Here is a 21,244-nt window from a genome sequence, read left to right as displayed (position 1 = left end):
ATAGTCAACTAATAAAATGATAAAACTTAATTGGCATAATGCTTGCTTCCTGCATCTTGTCTACCATTTATGTTACTTCAAATGACATGAACAACACTGAAACACATTTAATAAAATAATTAGTGTCTTTTATTTGATATTCATAAAAATATACCTTTTATGTGTTTTGTTCAAAAGCTTTGTACAAGATCATTTGAGTATGCTTTCTCCACAAAAACAGATCTGTGGAAGCTAACACAACTCAAATTAAATGTCACAGAAAGGTCGCCGGATAGAAATACGTCACAGAAACATCTAAACATATTTAGAATATCAATAATATTGCTTTCAACTTATAGACCAAATATGCAGCGTATAAAAGACTACAGATGGTGCTGGTGGTTTTCTAAGTTAAACAATTTTAAGGTAAGATTAGTTCAGATAAGACTGAAACTGAGTTCTTTGTTGTCTTTTTATAAATACAAAACATTACATAATATACTGTATTCAATCATTGTAAAATAAGAATTGACATCTTTTCAATTGAGTGCAAGTGTGCAAGCAAAAGTACATATTTTTCCAACGTTATCATATAAGCAACATACACCAACAATAATTTCTTTTCTCCTAGCTGTTATAATACATTCTTGACAAAATCATCAAATCATCACCACTGACATTTACCTGTGATGATTAAAAACACCAAAGTAAATGACAGAAAAATGAAGGCCAATGACTGACCGTGATGTTATTCAAGTTTGATAGATCAGCAGTGTAAAACACAGTGTACAGAAATAAAAGTGTCATAGCTCACCGACTATATAACTCAACTCCTTTGAAGTATAATTTCATTTCAGTGTTTTCAATGATTAAGATCTTAATAATACAGCAAATACATTACCATAAATACGTGCTTGTTAACAGTTCCTCGAGTGAAAAAAGTGCATATGTCATTCCCCCCTCCACTTCCCCCTCCCGCCATACAAATTAGAGGATTACAACTCAAAACTCCTTATTTAGGTTTAGCATCTAAGGACTGCAGGATGCTGGGTTTCTCCTCAATTACGCGCACCAGCAGGTTGTCTATGTACTCTTCCAGCTCCACAATCTTAGCGTCTTTCTTCGACAGGTCCCCCTGCTGTTTCACCACCAGTGTGATCAGCTCCTCTTGTGTTAGCTGAGTGTAAGGTCCACTTTCCGAAGAGCCAGACACCTATGGGGATAGAGGGCATAATCAAAATACAAAGAAATGGAAGAATGACACATTCTCTTAAAGAGTAGGATTTGTTTCCATTCAATACTCAGAAAGTCAATAGAGTAATCACTACATTTATGTAACTGGTCCAGTACTACATTTAATAACAAGCCTTATTAAACATTGATACATTATGCTTATCACTTTCTTTCAACCTGGCTCTGATGAATGCACAAATCTTGCTAAATGCTAAAAATCATGATAAAAAATGGTCACAGAGGCTAATTCCCCACTGAAAATATGTCTTCTTAATTTATGAAGCCACACTTTATACTGTATAAAAACATATCACTATTAGTGAAGTGTAAAAAAATAGTCCAAATGTTTTCATGTTACCTTGTACTTAGTAGGTGCGCCATCCTGAACTTTGATCTCTTTAAAAGCAGGCGTGCTTGATGGTTGATGGCTATCAGCAGGGTTCAGGGGTTTGACAGGATGTGGTCTGTAGAAAAATAATAAAAAAAAATAAATCTAATGATACCGTCCTTGAAAACCACATAAAGCAGGGTGCATGCACAAAAGCCAAAATTTGAAGTAGGTCAGTTCCATAACCGTTTTAACAAGTGAGAGAAGGTAAAATGGTTTCAGCTTTTGATGTTTTTGATTTGGTGTTCTCTCTAAAACAGAATCTCAACCACCAGGAAATCTGCCACAAAAGCCCAAACAACCCCAACACCTCATTTGCCAGCTAAAAAATAATGTTAGCTTTGCAAATGCTCTCACCTGCGTTGGGACAAAGCTAGCCCACCTCCACTGTTTGTCTGCACACTGACCGGCTGAACCTCAGAAGGTGACACCCATGCACGTATTGGACTCTTGCTTCCCGCCAAACCTCCAGCCGCTGGTTCCTCCCAGACTACAGGGAGGGGCTCAGAAGAGACTGTAGAAGTAAATGCATCAGGTGCAAATGGGTCTTCTCTGTCATAAAAACTTTTAGGCTCACTTTGACGTTGTGGTGTGTTACTTTTGTCCTCTTTAGGTTGAGAGCCATTTCTTTTTGAAACGATGAAAGGATCGCTTGTTATATTTGAACTAAAAAAGTTATCAAGATCATCCGGCGTCATTCCTTGTTCTTCTGGTTTCTCCTTGTCAGTAAAAAGATCTACATTGTGAAATTCTTGCGTCTGTCCCCATGGGTCTTGAGAGAGAAGGTTGTTCGGGAAAGGGTCGAATTCAGTTTCAGTAGCCTTTATTTCTTTAATATCAGGTTCAGTATTGCTCTGTGTAATCAACATGGATTCTCTGCTAGGTTTTTGTCTGGGTTTGGCTGTGGGTGCTTCTTTATTATCAGTTGTTTGAGTAATTCTGAGGCTTCCTTGTGGTGACCTATTGGTTTCCATTCGACTTTTTGGTTTGGGTGCCTGTACATTCAAGGATGGGTGCAACACTTTCCGAGATGATTCAGAGTCTGCATTTGTGGGAATTTGCATTTGCATTTCAGTGGGAATCTGCTGTTGCGTTGAATCAGGGCCCAAAATAGATGATCGATTCTGACTAGAGTTCTGGTTTGATTTCTGGCTAGTTTCAGTTGGCGTCTTATACTGAGGGGGTGCCACTTGTTTGGGGGGATCGGGAGCCGCAAAACCTTTAGAAGACACTGGTTTTGGTTCTGGAGTGTGTGCTCGATATTGCTGCACAGGAGTTGAGCTTCTTTGAGGTTTTTCTTGATGCTCTTCCGGGCCGTCTACACTCATCTCTGTGCCTGTGAACTCAATGTGACTGTCTCTATGCTTTTGATTGACTTCAGCAACAATGTGATCCCATCGAGTCTGCCCCTGTACGCCATGCCTCTTTTGAGGAAAGAGTGTCTCATAATCAGGAAGTGGTAAAGACATCCTTGGGATTTGCTGTTGTGTGTCTGGTTCCACATAGGCTGGGTTAAGAATCTCTCTGCCTCCACTCTGAGTGCCGTTGGCTGGGTAAGATGGCGGCACAGGGGCTCTCCTCTTCTTATCCGCCATGTTTTCTGAATCCTCCACTGGTGAGAAGAGGTCTTCACTGCTGCCACCAGATGAATCACTTAAGTCCTTGCTTTGAGGAGCAAGAGAGAAGTGTAGATCTTGAAAACTAGCAGAAGTTTCTGAGGGGACAACACTAGTAGAGGGAGACTCAGGGGTGGTTGGGGAGGGAGGCTGTGAACTGGAGGTTTGATATTCAGTGGGATCAGATTCAGCCAATCTGCCAAGGTGAAAACAAAGGCCTACACGTCAGTGTGACCAATTATATACTGTGCAACCCATCACCATAATTGCAGGGACAATCAAAACTGCAGGCTATGATACTGTATGAAACCTGAATAATAAAAGCTATGACTAAAAGTAAACGCCTCCAGCAGAACAAAGGCACAACTCTGCACTTAGCCATGAGCTACGCAGCTAATGGCACATTACATAATGCTAAGAAACAACAACTGTCTAGACAACATTCTAAGAGACTACCTATATAACAAACAAATACTAATGCGAACTCTAACATGAAAGCTTCTTACCATTTAGGATCCAAACATTTCAACAACCAACTCAAAAAAGAAAACCAAACACCTGCGGCACTGAACTAATACTGAGCTGATGTCCTTCCGTATGTGTAAGTTCAGCCCTCAACCTGCTCTACAACATTGTCCCAACAGAGACACGCCCCACATCAACTTTGCATAAGCACCAAACTGGTCCAGCAGGCCAATCAGCCACCGGCAGGGATGCGCAATTTTGGTAATTCAAGACATCCATGATTCATGTAATACAGGGAATTTCCAAATTTGACATCATACACAGATTATATGGTCGACAAGAAAAATACAACCCTTGGGACAGCAGATGGAAATTAGTCTATGACTATAATCCAGAGTGTTTACATTCATGTTGTATCATGTTTAACGTGGTCTGTCCCAATCAAATAAATAAATAAATCAAACAATGTAACATTATAGACCAAAATAATAGTAAATGAACTGACAGTAGGCTATCAAATTCAAAAAGAAAAGAAAAACAAGAGAATTTGTTTTGCATGCAATTGTAAAATAATACAAGTTTTAGAAGTTGTTTTAGACCAAATAAAGAGAGATGTAGAAATTAGACCTATATTGTTACTATGTCTAATTTACACTTAAATTATGCCTAGTTTATCATTATAAAATGTATGTATTATGTATTACTAGTATGTATTTTGTAGTGTGTTTGTGAGTGTGTTCGCAATACTTTCACAGATATGTTATATTTGTTCAAGTAATAATTTATTCTGTTTGGACCTACCTGGGTTTGACTTTGGCCGTGGTGCGGTTGAGGAAGGCCATGGCTGAGGCAGTGGGAGCGCTGCTGCTTGGTTTGAACTCAGTGGGGTTTTCGTTAGTGTTCTGTGGTGGACCAGAGCTGAGGGAGATCTCCTCAAAGGGGTTGGTGAACTGCTGTGGAAATGGTGGGTCTTGGCTTATAGTGTGACTCTTCATGATGGTTGTGGGCAGCTCCTCTTTGTCCTCTTTGATCTCTGGGGCCACCTCCTCCTTCTTTTCCTCTTTCTTACGGATCATCCCAAACAGAGAGGTCAGCCGCTCACTCATGGACGCCTCCTCCTGTTTCTTCTGCTCCTCTGCTTTCAGCTGCTCCTGCCTCTGCTCCTCATCCGCTGCCGCTTCCTTTCTTCTCCTCTCTTCCTCCAGCGTCCTCTCTTCCTCCTGCCTCCTCCTCTCTTCCGCCTGCCTCCTCCTCTCTTCCTCCTGCCTCTTCCTCATCTCCTCTTCCTCTCTAAGTTTCCTTATTCTGGTTTCCTCTTCTAACAGTTGTCTCTGTCTCTCTTGTTCCTCCTGGTAGCGTCTTTCTTCTTCTTGCTGCAGTCTTAAAGAATCTGCTCTCCTCCTCTCTTCCTCCTCCTGCTTCTTGGCCTCTGCTATTCTTCTCTGGTCCTCTTGATGGCGTTGTTGCTCTAGTAGGGCTCTTTCTGTGGACTGGCTGCTTGGAGGTGCTGGTACAGTAATACTAAATGCTGGGACATCTACAGGGACATCTACTGGAACATCAAAGGGTTGTTTTCGGATATCTTCCACAGACCCATGTCCTGAGCTGTTGAGGCTCATAGTAGAGCCAGACTTTGCCTCAGGCTCTTCTGCATAAACATGGCTGCCATTGATGCATAGGTTATTTGAATCATCTTTTTTGGAGCGGCTCAGTAATGAGAAAGGCCCTTGGGAAACCCTGCTGTCGGAGCTGCCGGTTCTCTTGTGGCCCAGGAATTTGAATTTCTTCTTAACTATGAAAAGGTAGAAGTGTCAAGTCAGTGTTTTCATGGTAAACAAAGCAGGTTTCATTGTTAAGTCTGGTTCTCAGGCTGTGGGACAGGTGTCACTTACCAAGAGGCAGAGCTTTGCAATTCAATTTATAGTTTAGTAGAACTAAAATATAAAACTAATTCAAATGAATTAATTTGTTTCAAATTGAGGTTACAATTACTACCTAATTTAATTTAGTTCATTAAAGGTGCACTATGAACTTTCTAGTGTTTTTTTTGTTTTTGCTTTGCCATGAATGTTTCACAGCATGACATTAAAACTTAGTTATCTCCATGGAGACAAGCATGTAATACCCCAGGTCAAGTTATAGGTCAGGTCCATTTGAACAATGAAAATACCAGTTATAAGTGCAAGATGGATAATGCTATACTATGGAACATTCTAGACAAAGCAATAACAATCAGGTAGCGACCCCACACCAGAAGTTATATGGTGCTCTTTAAAAGACACTTTGAAAGCGACACATTTCTTAGGCATGAATAGTTTTCTTTAAACTGTTAAACTTTAACTTACCATCGGGAGAATCAATATTGAGCCCAGAGGACCGGCTGCTACTAAGGGATGAGTTTTTCTCCGGCAGTGTTCCCAGAGTTGTCATAGACTGAGACACATTACGCTGCAGGTTTGATTTAGGAGTGAATAAAGTTTTGAGTTTAGATTTCTTTTTCACTCCTGGAGATTGGCTGAGTGACACAGAATCACCTTCACCCTCACTATCAGTGAGGACCTGACTGACAGAGGGCACAATGGCAGACGATGAATCTGAGAAGCTGTCTTTTTTCTTCCCTCGCACTTTATCTTTGATTTTAGAGATGCGTGACCGAGGCTTGTCTTGCATGGAGAGGTCCATCATGCTGGCTGACAAGTTGTTTCTCATGAACTGGATGTCCAGCAGCACCTCCCCTCGGGCTTTGTCCTCCTTACCGGTTTTGTCTACCAGTTTGAACCAACTGTAGATAACAGACAGAATAAATCAGATGCTTTTGATGATGGAAGAGTGACAAAAAGTGTTGATGGCAAAATAAATACATATACCAGTAATTAGGATGACCTTGATATTGTATGTATAATGTATAGTAGCGGGAACAGCTTCTTCCCATAAGATGTTATAAGCTTGAACAATGCACTTTGATGTAGCACCTTAATATTTTGGCTACTTTGAAGGTTGTTTATTTCACAATGTCAGTATGATTGTCTATTGTTTGTTTCAGGTTACTATTTTTTTATTTTTTTTTGTCTCATGGTACACTTTGAGCTTTTTGCACGTTTTCTTCCAATGTGGTTATTAACTACAAACGGCAAATAAACTAACCTAATCTAGTACAATTTCAGTCAAATTATTAATTTATTTATTTCACAAAAATAGTTTAGTTTAGTTTTTTTTTTAGTTTTTATTGAGGTTGGAAAACATTTCTCTCTATCTAACAGGGCAACAGAATACTTTTAAAATTTCAAGAATAAAAACATTCTCACCAAATTTATTTTGTAATTTGTTAACACACTTTGCAAGTAAAATTGTACATTTCTTGGTAAATTCTTTGCAGTCTTGTTTGTAAGACTGTATTAACTTTTAAAATATATACTGGACCTTGGTTTCACCCATATTATTCATAGAAAGAATCGTGACGTGACCCTAAATAAAAACATATTCATGGGCCTACAATAGACATATTTAAACACATGAATATTTTTTGTGCACAAGTTCATGGCTAAAGCCAAACAAAACTAAATCCATGAGAAGTTTTAGACTAAAATGCATTTTATGCCACCAAGTGCTATGGCCTTGGCATTTGAAAGCAGGTGAACATGAGTTAAATAGTTAAAACACATTATTAATACGCAGAATATCTGAAAGCCAAAACATGTGGGCACATTAGTGGGTGTCACTTCTGTGTACAGTGTGTTCTAAGTTCACACCAACACGGGACAATGATTGCTTTGTTAAGGGCCCGCCTCATGTCCACTCTGTTACAGAATCAACACTTCTGAGTAGGGAGTGTTTTCTGGAGGCCTATTCTAAATATAAACTCAGACATAATTAATTAGTGAAAACACGCTGATGGTGAAGAAACGCCCAGCTATTAAAGTGTTAAACACAAATGTTGTTGTCATAGAGGGAAAACTATGGCCTTTCACTTTTTGGGCTCAACTACATTTTACTAAACAAATATGACACTCTTATAGCATTGCTTTGCTGCACAACTAAACAGCTAAGCATGTTAATCAGCTCAGGCTGCAAAAGAAGATACTCTCAAGTGCACTACTGAGTAAAAATGATGTAATAGACTCACAATTAAGTTGTTATAATTGTTCTCTTACTCATCCAGTTTGACAAGTTCCTACCTCTCGTTTTGAGTTCACTTCTCTTTTTAATTATTAACAAGATCTGGGCAACCTTGTCCATAGAGCAACAGTGGGGCAGTGTGCATATCCAGATAGAGAAATAGTAAATTATACATTTGCCTTACAATGCTCAATGTACAAAAATAACAAAATCACTGATAGTGTGGTAAATATATGGTGATCAGACCTGTCATTACTAACTAGGGGCTATGGATGATTGCTTTTTTCCCCACTGTGCACCCAACCCCTTAGAATAGAGGCTGAAACCTGAGTATTTCAAATGTATTTATTAAGACAATAAGCCCCCTGTGATGAATCACCTCGTTTTTGAGAGTGTCCTCCATTTCCTAGGCTACACTGATATTATATAAATGAGCCAATAAGCACTGCCAACTGTAAGAGTGAAAAACTGTGCAGTTCTGTATACTTTAAAATTGTATTACAGAAGGAATTTATACGCCTACATATTTCTCATAATCTCATATTGCCACATACATTCACACTTCATTGTTGTGAGCTGGTCCATTGGGAAAATTGTGCTGGATTATGCTGTGTGCCATATAAATATGACCAACATTATTGTATCCCAAACCATGACAGCACAGCCCCCTTTCATTAGAAAAACAAAGTCCTCAATGTCACGCCCTCAAAAAGCATTGCTGGGAAACTCAATAGTAACCCAATCCAACACACTCCTTGGCCGCACCAGCAACATCTGATACCTGCTTGTACAATGAGGGATACAGAGGAGAGCAGAGAGAGAAGAAATGAAGGAGAGCTGCCTGCCTTAGAAGTGCCCTTTGCCTGATGATAATAAAAAATCACAAAGCAAACAGAAGATAACACTTGAGATATGGCAAAGTGAATGAGGTCATACACGACGTGTTTGTAGTGGAAAATGGCTGCCCTATGCTAATGACTATAATGGCTATGTCTTTAGTCTTTACTCTGTTTTAAGGCTTTATTATTTTAGTTAATCTGTTTTGTAACAGGGTGTATGTGCATGCTATTGAATGTTTTGTTTTGGTTCTGGTTGCACCGGTGTTACACCCGGCCAATACGTCAGACCATTTTCAGATTCAAAGATTCAATTGTTTGGGTGTGAGCAGGTCTATTGTACTCGGCTACTTGGTATGTCTATAATTCCTGGTGACTCGTGAATCAAAGTGGGTTTGAAACTAAATATTGCCATACAGAGATGAACTGCAATAATATCTGTGTATATGCTAGTGTGTCATGTTTACATGTAAGAAAAAAAGATGCCAATATCTTAAGGTTATAAGAAGAGTTCTCAGCCATCATAAAAATAGGTAGTTTTATATCATTATGGGATTATGGGTTTCTGTTGCAGAATTTAGCCAATAAACTGTAGTGCACTACTATAATAAACAGTTCTTCAGTGGTAGATTTTCTACCTTGCGACATAAACTATTAATGTAGTGAGATTAACTTGAATAACTTTTGGGTAACTGGGTTTTACCTCGGTGGCCTTTGACTGCATAGTCACTTGTTCAATTCTAGAATAAGGCTATTGTGTTGGGAGAAAACAGCCACGCTGAGAATACTTACTCTGTCCTTTTGCGGGCCTTGTTGTCATGCAGCTCCAGTAAATTGATCACAGCTTGTCCCAAGAACTTGTCTAGCCCCACTTGGGCCCGATGCATCACAATGATGTACAGTGTGCAGCGTTCAGCGTTTCCCGGGTGGAATAATGGCAAGTCAAACGTCGCCTCTTCTTTCCACACTGGAGACACACTTTTCTCTGCCACTGTAGTAGAAAACTTGTCTTTTGCGACTTGAATAATGGCGTAGGCGTCGTTTGTGCCATTTTTCCCCTTTGCGCGCAGATCTTTACCTTGGTGCACCGTTACGCGCACACTGGTGGGGAACCACTGCTGACTCTGATCAACCAGCGACATCCTCAAAGTCTGCCTACAAAGTTAATCAAAGTTAAATTTTAATTCGGTGGTAATATTGTCCTCTTGACACGCTGAGAAACTTTTCCCTTCCCGTTCTCAGATTACCTTGTTTCAGGAAGCGCAGGTCGGTGTCGTAACGCTGTTACCTCCGCCTAGTAATGCTCTACTAAACACCAACTGAGAAGTTATAATACTTTACTAAGTTATTACTATTAACTACAGCGGCACAATGACGACACTGTGCGGACTAATTCCTTTAAAAGGCTTTCATGGACGCTGCTGAGTTGTTTTCCTCCGTGTAGTTTCACTGCGGACTTCCCTGATGTTTGAAAGTTTCCTCCCATACTCTACATCCTTGGACCTAATTGGGCCATGTGCGGGCTAGGGGGCGTCTCTGGTTGGATATTTAGGCACGAGGGTGGGACTTTCCAAACCGTTACCCAGGGCAGCACAAACTGGCATAGTCTCCAACACGGAACACCCATAGGTCAAATCCTACAATAGCAGAAAAATTACTACAGTGAATATTGTATCGGTAAGACCTACTAATCTTTGTTTATTCAGTAAGAGCTCTTGTTGAAGAATGAAGGATCAGATATTGTCTGAAATATTAGTCCTATGTATATATACATTTATATTTCTATCTATGTTTCACTGTGCAAATGCATTTTAATTAATACACACTGTGTTCCATTGACTCTCATGTATCTACTTTACTGTAATTATTATATTAATATTAATGTGTAAAATCCCTCAGTTGTCCAGATAGAATCCATTGAGTTTCCCCTTTGCCTATTATATTAAAGAACTATGAGCCTTTTGGAAATGTTTGCTGTCTTTCTCATTTTATCATGTTTGGGGGGAGCTTGCAGTGATACATACAGGAAGATATCTTCATACAGCGTGTGCACTCTTTGCATACAGACATGAATCCGCTTGGCACTACAGTATGTGCCAATACACATACGCACAGTAGTAAACAAAACACACACACATAGACACAAGGAAGTGCATAAACATGAGATTGTCCACAGAGTAAATGTAGCTGGATTTTTGAAATGGCCTGCTGCTCCATTCCATGTTTTGACAAACATTATACAATCAAAACATTAAAGCTTCATTATCAACATCAAATGTTGATTTAAAAATTACACCATTCTTTAATAATAATAATAATAATAAAAAAAACAAATACATGAGTTTTATTTACAATAATAAACATCTCCTTTTTCATTACAAGTTTACACATATGTAAAGTACCAGTTTATGGTTCAATTTGTTTGTATTTTTCTATATCATAAATTAATTATTTAATTCACACTACTTCACTAATTCACACTAGTCCAATCATATGAAACCCTAGTCACTTGCATAGATCAGACAGATGTATGTTACACTGTAGTTTCACTTTTCCATAAACCACTTTTCATTCCTGAGGAGCTGTGAGAGTGCTCTGTGCCACTCATGTCTTGCTCCAGGTCCAGCACAGAGTTTTTCAGAGTGCCATTTGCAGTGGCAGCCTCAGGCACTGTGGTGGTGATACAGTTTAAAGGGTATGAGCAGCGTTTAGCATCCCTCTCAGCTGCAGCTGCCAGTTTGACATTGTCTCTGCTCGCACAGCGTCTCTGGTTGCTGTGTGTGGCTCTGCTGGCTGCGGAGGGGAGCAGTGGAAATGGTTTTCGGCTCCCGCTGCTGCCCCCATCACTTCCCTCTGAGAAGCTTGTCGGCACAGAGTCATGGCGCTTCCCATTAGTCAGGGGGCAGCCGTGGCTCTCTGTCAGACTATGGTGGACACTGCCATTTTCACTAGTGGCCTGTTTATGGACTACATGTGAAGAATTTAGATGGTCCAACCCTGTGGGCCCTAATGCCCCCAGGCTGCCCCCTGTAGCAGCAGTCCTAAGAGCTTTGTGGCGATAGTGTCCCCTGCCCTCGCCACGGTGGTGATACTGGCTGTTTGCCTGCTTGGTTCTGCTGGTGATCCTTTTCCTCTGTGGGTGCACAGGGGCAGAGGTAATAGATGGGGTGATGTTATTTGCTGGTTTGCTCATGTTGTCAGTACTTGTGCTAACATTTCCTACTGGGCGTGTGGTATTGTTTGAAGTGTCCTGTATTACCTGCAGGAGATTGGTGAGTTTACAAGGACCAGGGCCCACACTGCTGATCCCACTGGGCGTGGAGGAGGACCGTGCTGAGGAGGAGTTGTGAAGATCAACAGGTGGGTGGCAGTTAATAAAAAGTTGCGATCCCTGGTCTGAGGTGTGCACTCCACTCCCTGTAGTGCAGGTGTGTGTGTATGTAGAGGAGGGGTGGGGGCGCTGATAACCAGGACAGCAGGCATGCCATGAAGCCTGGACATCCTGACGACGAAAGCAGTGGTGAACCATAAGCATAACTCCTAGAACCGTGGCAGCGACGCCATAGAAACAGCTGAACAACAGACCAGTGTTCCCAGTCAACCACACCGCCATGGCCCCACAGCTCCACAGAAGCACAAACAGGAAGTGGGTGGCCACCAGCACAGTGAACTGTGTCTTCAGAGAGTACTGATCCTCTAAAGCAGGAGCTACGGGGCCAACTGCTGAGTCTGTGGAGAGGAGGCTGGTACTTCCCGCTAAAGCAGGCTGGCTCTCAGTCACTGGGGAGGACAGGGTGGTTCCTGTGCATTCTTTGGTCACACGTCGCCTCAGGCGAAACACTGTACACAGGAAGTAGATCCAGGTCACAAAGACCACAAGGGTTGCAGGGACAAAGAAGGAACCCAGGCTGGGGCGCCACACCAGCCAGCAGCTGCAAAACCCAGAACAGAAGTCAGAAGGGTCAATGTGGAACAAGGACATCTCTGTGTGTTCAGTATCATAAAAATGTAATTTCAGCACAAACCAAACACCAAGTCATGACCCAAGTATATCAAGGGCAGTACTCACTAAGGGCTATTATCACCGTAGTTGTTCACATTGACAGCTGCAGTGATTCCACAAATAATGAGAGGAACTCCACCAGCAATTAAATAAAACCTGGAGAGACAGAAAAAAAGCTTCTTTTTTTTTTTATCAAACTAATAGTTTCTGGAATATGCAGTGTAGGACAAACAGATGTAAATTCTTTGCTTTGCTGTTATCATTATGACCTGTATCACATTCTTGTGGCCCAGGAGTTTGCCACTGAATAGTTGGAAGTGACCTAATATGGCCTGACCCCATAGAGCCAGCTGCTGGTTGTACAAAAAGAGAAGAAATGCAGGCGAAGATCTGAAGACATTACACCCCCTCAGCTGCTCCTGACATATATGAAAGCCCTTTCTGATTCAACTATTCAGTCCATTCTTGGAAGCTTCTTAAAGCTTTGCCATTGTGATGCCAAGCTTTTTACTAACCTTGGTTGTTGCATTGAAAAGTAATGTAATGTGTAGTATGGGTGGCAATTAGCTCAAGGATATGTACACAAAACAAAAGCCTCATTGTCCAGGAAGTAGTCAAAGGTGAAATGCATTTACCTGAGCATTGGGCGTTGAGTGGGAGGAGCAGTAGCTTCTCCATCGTGGTGTCGAGGCAGTCTCCACAGAGTTTCTTTGTAAATGACCCGAGCACTGACTCCAATCCACAGCAGCGTCGACAGTGATGAGTAATGTAATGCAATGCCAACCTGTCAGAGCACAGTAAGAGATAAGGCATAAGCCTGCTGCAGTGGGATACTAAAATAACTGTATAACTTCAATACTTACAGCTTGACAAACCACTGGGTAGCTTGTCAAGCCAATGCCCCCTGCATAGATTGCTGTGGTCATAGCAATGTGGAAGCATGTATTTAATAATGTATGCCAGCTTTTTCTTGATATGTGGATAGAACTATATAGACAAAGACAAACATGAAAAATACATTAAATAACCTACATCAAATAAATGTACATGCTTTTACTGGCATCACCTACCTGTGATGAAGTATGTGTGTGATAATAATTGTAAAAAGGCACAAGAGGAGAACTGCTGTACAAGCATAGACCACCGGGTGAAGTGCTGTCACAGAGATAGGGCCTGAATTGGGGAAGTCAGGCACTTCCTGGGAAACAAATTGAACATTTTTGCATAAGCACAAAGCAATAATGTTCAGTTAAAATACATAGTTTTTGTTATTAAACATGTTCCATTGTGATCAAATATTTATTTTTTCTAAGATAAATAGCCTTATTAACTGCTCATGAAGTATTAAATGCTGTCTAATTACTTGGGAAGTTTACCTGCAACACTGCATAATTACTGAGTAGTGAGCATCGCATTGTTGTAGTGCTGCTGTCAGTTTGGACCAATTGGCAACCCTCCTGGCTCCAGCTGCCCTGCCTCTCTTGCGCCCTCCAGCTCCAGTGGGCCGGAAGTGCGTCTGCACCAGGGGACAAGTGGCGCAGTGACACTCTGATCGCTTCCGAATGGTTCCACATTTGGCAGCCATCTGTGATAGAAACAAATAATGCTGTCAGTGTGGTCATATTTCACCTATTTTTGCTTTCTGTTGACAGTGTCAGTGGTTAGGACAATATCTGCTGACCTTTCAAACACCAGAATACTAAAAATAACTCACCAAGCCCAACAAAAATGACAGGAGTGTTGACAATGCGTCTGCGTGTATGTTCCCCAGGATTGCTCGAGTTCCCAGTAACAGGGAAAAAGCTGCCAGTTCTGAATGCTATGAACTGAAGTTTACAGTCTTCCGGTGCGTCAGGAGGAAAGAGAGTTGGTGGGATAGTTACTGAGGCCAGTGCCATGGAATTCTAAGTAAAACATAGAACATGACATAAATCTAAAATACTTCAATGCAGTAATACATGAATACAATAATACAATAATACAATACAGCAATATAATAATAATAATACATACATACATACATACATTATAAAGTTAAATACATTAGTGAATAACATTTGTTGTTAAACATTACCTTTAGTGGAAAATTGTTCAAAGATGTGTTATGAGCTCCAGTTATGCATCTGAAACGCAGCTGGTTTTCCTGGGAGCTTTCTGTTGTTTCCACTCCCAGACTTCCCACCAAAACGTCACGCCGCTGATACACAATACAAGTGATGCCGGTGAAATGGGCTGGACGAATCAAGTGAGCCTTCATCACTATGTTTCTTGACCCCTTTGACACAAAAACAAATGTTTATTTTTTGCCTTACTTTAAAAAAATATATTGTTTATTAGGGCTAGGACAAGATCTTGTGCCACAAGACCTCAGATATATAAGATAAAATTGCCACAAGATGGCAAATTATCTTGTAAGATTATTTTTTTTTGCCTGATGCATTTACATTTGTCACAGACAAGAAAGGGTTAAATGGTCAATTACCTATCTAATGAGAAGACATAGTTGTAAAAAGCAGTTCTACAATGACAGCAGAAACACAAGGTAAACTAAACCATATGATTAATATATAATAAATTATGTTAAAAAAAAACTCTTGTCTGATTCTTAGACAAAATCTTGCATCTCAGCTTATGGAAATTCTGTCTTGTAACACCATTTATATAAATCTTACCATAGAAAAATCTTGAGCATGACTGTGCAGTTGTGGCCAGGCAAGGGTCTCCAAAGAGTAGACAATAGAGCTACAAGCCCGTTTCTCTTTCTGAGCCAAAGCAAGAATCTGGTCATCCACCTGCATCAAGTTACTGCCCATCTCCACTAATAGCTCTGATAACTGAGAGACAAACAATATAGACCAAAAATGTTACCACATACACATACATATACATTTCCAAACTAAGGGTTGGTGAATGAAAACTAACCTCTCGCAATTGAACAATGTACTCCATAAACTTATCCATCAATTGAGCAACATATAAGACATCCACAGAGTCAGTGAAACCAGCCGCCTCTAGGGTGTATGTGCGGATCTGATGAGCCATGGTCACAGCGTTTGATGCATTTATTGGCCTCTGCAAGAAAATGTATTACAAATAATGAAACTGAATACAATAATTGATATAGCAATACTAATTTTTACTGACCAAGATAAACGTGTGGAGGACGCGGGTGATTCCATTGGTGTAGTGGCAGTTGGTATAGTTGCCTTCCTGCCACCTCCCAGTGCGGTCACAGTAACGAGAGGCTTTCTTCTGTTCCATACCTCCCTCTACTGACAGCGATGGGTAACGCAGCTGCAGACAGTACTGATGAGATGTGATGCCAGCAAGAGTCCTAGGCCATCTGCAAGCAACCCTCTATATGGTTAATAAATGTAAGTCTCTGTGTTATAATTGCACATGAAAAAGTTGGCAAATTCACCTGAACTCTCCTCTGTTGTTTATAACTTTTTCCTCTGGGCAGAAGGAGGCACTGTTCTCTAACACCACTATTTCTACACTACGGGACACATTGCCTCGCCCAGTGACCACCACACACTCCCATTCTCCACTGGCTTCCACATGAACATCGTATAGAAGGAGTTCACTATATAAAAACAAGGTGAGAAGGTTAGGAATAAATAAAATGGCAGATTTCATACACATAATATAAATAGTTGTGTACCTTGTGATAAAGGTGCAATCATGTACAACGCTGTTCTCTAGTTGGATACCCATGTCAGGGTCAGAGGTCACAATCCTACCGTTATGCAGCCAATACAAAGAGGTGATTTTATCCACCAGAGCAGCAGTGCAATGAAAGGGCAAGCGGTCCCCTTTGAACACCACCTGACGCTGGGATGGGAGCAGATAATGGGTGTGCAGCTCCAGAGGACCATCTGAACAAAAGAATTGAACACATTGTGATTGAGCTGAGGAAAAGGATAAAGAGTTTTGATCTGTTTCATCTATTAAAAGTGGTAGCAAATGGGTAATACTAGTACCAAAAGTGTGATAATGCATAACTAGAAAAGCACTCAGAGAGCGCAGACCTCCGCCAAGGACTACCCCCATTTTTTATATAAATTGTGATAAAATCAGTCTTCTGGATCAGATCCGGATCAGCCTTTGGAATATGAAAGAGGATCCCATTGTCCTTCCCTGAGTCAGATTTCATGGGGTTTGGTCAATAATTCACCGAGATATTGAGAAACAAAATTTTTGGCCCCATTTACCACAATGTTAACTAAAATTTCAAAGTGATCCAGAATCCAGGATTTCTTCCCGATCACCCCCAAAATGAAATCATCCTTTTCACATTTCCAACAAATCCTGAAAATTTCATCAAAATCGGTCCATAACTTTTTGAGTTATGTTGCTAACAGACAAACAAACAAACAAACAGACAAACGCCGGCAAAAACATAACCTGCTTGGCGGAGGTAATTATTGTTTTATCAATAATAAATATATAATATATAATAATTATATTAACTGTACTTTTTCTTTTACTCATCTAATAATAACTGCTATGTAAAACGTTGTTCTATCATGAGCAAACTATAAATGTCAATATGGAATTTTCAAGGGTTCACATGACATGCAGGATGGATTTTTGTCCCTTGCTTCCACTATCACATACTACTGTTGTATCCTTACACAAGACACTTTACCCACCACTTATTTATGAGTGCATGTGAGTGCGTTCTATCTTGTAAAGTTCCCAGTAGAAATAGGAAAGAGCATATCATTGTGATCTGTCTGGGCCAAATTTTTTCAGTGATATTCTCACCACAGATCAGTTGGCTGTCTCTTGGACAGAGGTTTTCCTCTCTGAGGGTTTCCACTTATTTCCCAATACAGGTAGGAAAAAGCTATTTTAATGTGGCCATCATCACCATCTGGATCAAACCTTTTCATTGACAGAGGTTTTTAGGGTATTTATTCTTGTTGTGTTGATCTAAAAGAGGTCCATTGACAGAACTGTTAGGGCCTGCTACTTCAAAATATTTTCATATTTTCAATGTTTTTATTGTTGAAAAAATGCTACATGGCTCAGCAGGCATTTAAGTACAGGGCAGTGGGTGTTATTCTCACCACAGGTCAGTTGGCTCTCTCTGAGTCCTTTCAGGGGCTTTCCTCTGTGGGCAGTGGGAAAGGCACACAGGGTCTCATCACCGAGTCGGGCCGAACTGGTGCGAAAGTAGCCAGGGACCCAGCGTAGCCCACAGTCACAAACCAGGTAGTTAGAGTTGAAGTTTCTGGTGGGATGAATTAATATATAAACAGCAATAAAAGTCATCCATTTTACCCCACTTTAAATTAAACTCCTATCTACTCACACTTGCTTAAGGGAAGGCAGCTCATGAAACACTCCTGGATCCACTGTAGATATGATGTTGCCAGAGAGGTTTCTATCATAAAAACCATTAGAGTTTTAATATTACTCTGGAAACAGCAATCTTACAATTGATTTACATGATTAATGAGGTATTTCTTACAGTTTAGTAAGATTGGTCAGTCCCTGGAACATGTCTGCAGTCAGGCAGCCAATGCGATTGTTAGATAGGTCCCTAAAAGACGCCAAGACAAAGAGAATGGTTAGTTATTTTCATGCCAAGTCATGTATTGTGATATCTTTTTACATGTTATTTTATCAGTATCACCACAATCCCTAACAAAGCGGACATGGATAATTTGCCAGCACATTCTTACCAAATAAATTAAATACTAACATCTTTGCACGATTGCCTTGGGGTATGCCAGAAGTGTTTGAGTATTCACAGTCCCTGCCACTTTGCCTTATCTCATCTCGGTGGGACGCCAGTAAAAGTTTATCAGAAAATGGGGTAAAAGCAGGGCCTCTAGTGCTGAGTATGATGTATTAGAAGGATCTGCTCTGTTGCACCCTGACACTACCCAGCAGAGAACCGTCCAGCGCATGTGTTTATCTACCCCTGTTTGTTTGGACAAGCCACAGAGCACACAGGGAAAACACAAGAGGGGGAGGTGGGGGGAGGCGTGAGGACCATAGTGAAGGAAAAACCATAAAACAATGATTGGCAATGCATGAGTAAAAAGTATGTAAACTACAGTGATGCTACAGAACGCCTTTGGGGTTTATACAAAACTGGATGGAAAGCCACGAATGTTAAGCAAAAGTGGTACAACTCAAATCAAAAAACACAAACAATCAATACTGCATATATCATAGAAGGGAGTTGTTTTTCAGTGTACAGTATATTCTGGGTGATATATTAACTGAGAAAAAACATGTCATACTTTAATTGTTGCAAAATTATATAAAATATATTTGTCAATTTAGAGTTTGTATGTACTGTAATTGTGCATACATCTGTGATTATGTTTCTGTCATAGAGAAGACTCATTACAAAGTTGCATAATCTTTTTTCTTCTTCTTAATGAAGAATTTAAATCTTAAAAGTTGCAAAAGTTACACAACTGTAAGGTGGGACCACTGTGCTTTTCTCCATGCAGATGTTATTGCTTTGCCTTGAATGGTCCACAGTATAGCATTAAACATATCTATCTTGCATTTATTCAACTACAGTGATTTATTGCTCAAAAATGCTTGGAAAAACTACAGGATCGTGTATCCATAGGTGGTTGCCTATCCATAGATCTGACCTTGATTTGGTGATGCCACCTGCTGGTTTCCATGGAGATATTTAATGCCATACTGTGGACTATTCCAGGGAAAGCAATAACATATACATGGAGAAAAGCATGTGACAGACTTTTTAAATAAAAAAGTAAAAACAGCATATTTGAGTGCATTGTAATTCAACTTACAGTTTCCGTAGCTCGGTGAGGCCTTGGAAAGCTCCCGGCATGATGGTGCTGATTAGGTTGTGCTTGAGGTCCCTGCAGAAAGAATATCAATGAGACAAGGTCTTAGCCTATACAACGATGTCAAAGCAAGACACCCATCTTTTTTCTTTTCATTATTTTATCTTTCCACGTTTTATTGCCTAGGTGGGAAAAACAAGATTAGAAAAGGTCAAAAGAGATGGATTTTTAGACAGGCCCAGTCAGAGAGGATTTCCTTACAGGAGCTAACTAGCATTAACGCTAACAGCTAAAGGACACATTTCTCTCATTGCTGCTCAGGATGCCACTGTGGTAGGCCAAACCTCAAGGGACTTTCTGTTCCTCGTTTTTCCACCAAAATAATCCGTCAACATCGCTCCCTACTCTGCTGTCTCACACCGTGTCCAACCTCAAGCATCTCGCAACCATTGTCTTGTCGCCATTCCAAATCGAGAGCTATTTTGATCAAACTGGGGCAGGGTTTTAGAAAATGGCTCCAGGCAGAGGTTTAGCTGTTCGCGCCAAGAGTATTCTGCTTTGGGAAGACGTAGATCATAAAGTTACAGACCTGGCTGGCTCAAGATTCTCCCAGCAGACTTGGACCACAGTTTTGAGAGCAAATCCAACAAACAATAAAGCATAATTAATCCGTAATAATGCAACATTTTCATAAATCTGGCTTTGAGTTGACTTTTCTGAAACAAATTGTCTACAGTGAAGGCTGCTTGACTGTCCAAGTTCATTCTGCATGTTGAAACCAATGTTGTAAGCGAGGTGGAAGGAGTAAAAAGTCTTTCAGGTAAAAAAACAAACAAACAAAAAAACTAAACAAACGTAACAACAACAACAACAACAAAAAAGGATCCAGTGTATTATGTGTGAACATACTGCAGACATACATGTGTTAATGGCTCTTTTTGTTGTTGGGGAGGAGACAGACAATGAGCCCATTTCTGTTCTGTGTGTCCCAGGACTCATTAATGTCCTGATGAAAGAGCAGAGGGTCAGCCCACTGTTTCCTCTACATGCCCCTCCTGTTTGCAGCTGACGCTATGATCAACACTCTGCTGTAAGACTTGTGTGGACAATATTACACTGACTATAACAAGGTTTGGTCTATATACAAATATGCTAATCAAGTATGGGCTATGTTTTTATTTACTGTATTTTTATTTGAGAGAGTTTTTTACACACTATATGTTGGCATAGAAAAACTCAACACTAGATATAGATACTTTATTGATCCAGAAGGAAATTCAAAGTTGAGCAGCAGCAACATATAAACAAACACAGTAAAATAGAAAAGATATTTAAAGTTAGCAACTTTTAATTCATACAGCATCTTCACAAATACATTTAGTCATCTTTCTCCAGTTTATGTTTTGGCAGGATAGAGGTCACAAACTAATTTGTGCATGAGTAATATTACAGAGGTGCTACTTTTGATACGCTCTCTACATTATCACTGATCTGGGGAATGCATTTGGATCTCTCTCCTTTCTGTTCACTGTCTCACTTTGATTGGCTAGGTGAGCGTTTGGTCTGTATAAACAATCTGAAACATTTGAAACTTCATGTCTGAAAAAGGTTCTGACCTGAAATGTCACAAGTGGTGATTGGGAGCTCCAAAGAACTGCTGTGAGGATCTGCTTTCTTTCTACTCCTCTTCCTTCAATCATAGCCCTCTGGCCCGAGTTTATCAGTCTTTACAGTCTCTTAACAGCAGGGTCTGGTTCAATACTCTCCTGACAGCAGCTTCACAACCCAATCACAACAATTCTTTGTGCTTTTAGTTTTTG

At 40.4% G+C, this 21,244-nt stretch overlaps 2 protein-coding genes and 1 long non-coding RNA gene across 5 annotated transcripts in view; 1 reads left to right on the top strand and 2 right to left on the bottom strand.

Annotated features, from left to right (window-relative positions):
* Positions 1–106: 106 nt before the first annotated feature.
* rab11fip1a (RAB11 family interacting protein 1 (class I) a) lies at positions 107–10,105 on the bottom strand. Of its 2 annotated transcripts, XM_055161588.1 has the most exons (7): positions 9,881–10,105; positions 9,426–9,788; positions 6,027–6,463; positions 4,483–5,473; positions 1,958–3,412; positions 1,571–1,676; positions 107–1,192 (listed from the first exon to the last, which is right to left on the bottom strand). In XM_055161588.1, the coding sequence occupies exons 2-7, from the start codon at positions 9,773–9,775 to the stop codon at positions 992–994; spliced, it is 3,540 nt and encodes a 1,179-aa protein (XP_055017563.1). In that variant the 5' UTR covers positions 9,776–9,788; positions 9,881–10,105; the 3' UTR covers positions 107–991. The 2 variants fall into 2 exon arrangements, with proteins under 2 accessions (XP_055017563.1, XP_020791090.1); XM_020935431.2 differs by lacking the exon at positions 1,958–3,412.
* An 804-nt stretch (positions 10,106–10,909) lies between these two features.
* adgra2 (adhesion G protein-coupled receptor A2) overlaps positions 10,910–21,244 on the bottom strand; it is a 37,908-nt gene continuing 27,573 nt past the window's right edge. The window contains exons 3-20 of one of the 2 annotated variants that reach the window (XM_055161807.1): positions 19,428–19,499; positions 18,116–18,187; positions 17,957–18,028; positions 17,712–17,875; positions 16,301–16,514; positions 16,058–16,222; positions 15,781–15,979; positions 15,559–15,708; positions 15,309–15,470; positions 14,711–14,911; positions 14,351–14,540; positions 14,013–14,221; positions 13,707–13,834; positions 13,500–13,623; positions 13,272–13,420; positions 12,703–12,792; positions 11,893–12,565; positions 10,910–11,766 (exon numbers count right to left, since the gene is read on the bottom strand). In XM_055161807.1, the coding sequence (XP_055017782.1) occupies positions 11,167–11,766; positions 11,893–12,565; positions 12,703–12,792; positions 13,272–13,420; positions 13,500–13,623; positions 13,707–13,834; positions 14,013–14,221; positions 14,351–14,540; positions 14,711–14,911; positions 15,309–15,470; positions 15,559–15,708; positions 15,781–15,979; positions 16,058–16,222; positions 16,301–16,514; positions 17,712–17,875; positions 17,957–18,028; positions 18,116–18,187; positions 19,428–19,499 (3,634 nt within the window). In that variant the 3' untranslated portion in view covers positions 10,910–11,166. Of the gene's footprint in view, positions 12,566–12,702; positions 12,793–13,271; positions 13,421–13,499; positions 13,624–13,706; positions 13,835–14,012; positions 14,222–14,350; positions 14,541–14,710; positions 14,912–15,308; positions 15,471–15,558; positions 15,709–15,780; positions 15,980–16,057; positions 16,223–16,300; positions 16,515–17,711; positions 17,876–17,956; positions 18,029–18,115; positions 18,188–19,427; positions 19,500–21,244 lie in introns of both variants that reach the window. The other variant, XM_020935412.2, reaches the window with a different exon arrangement.
* LOC129411294 (uncharacterized) lies at positions 11,898–16,307 on the top strand. Its single transcript, XR_008633250.1, has 3 exons — positions 11,898–11,993; positions 15,916–16,010; positions 16,100–16,307. It is a non-coding gene; the product is annotated as an uncharacterized LOC129411294 (long non-coding RNA).

The sequence above is a fragment of the Boleophthalmus pectinirostris genome, unplaced genomic scaffold (assembly GCF_026225935.1).
Source record: "Boleophthalmus pectinirostris isolate CB_2022bp ecotype Guang Dong unplaced genomic scaffold, ASM2622593v1 HiC_scaffold_4, whole genome shotgun sequence".
NCBI lineage: Eukaryota > Metazoa > Chordata > Actinopteri > Gobiiformes > Gobiidae > Boleophthalmus > Boleophthalmus pectinirostris.
The sequence above is the reverse complement of the archived record's forward strand: the minus strand, read 5'-3'. Positions and strand labels throughout refer to the sequence as shown.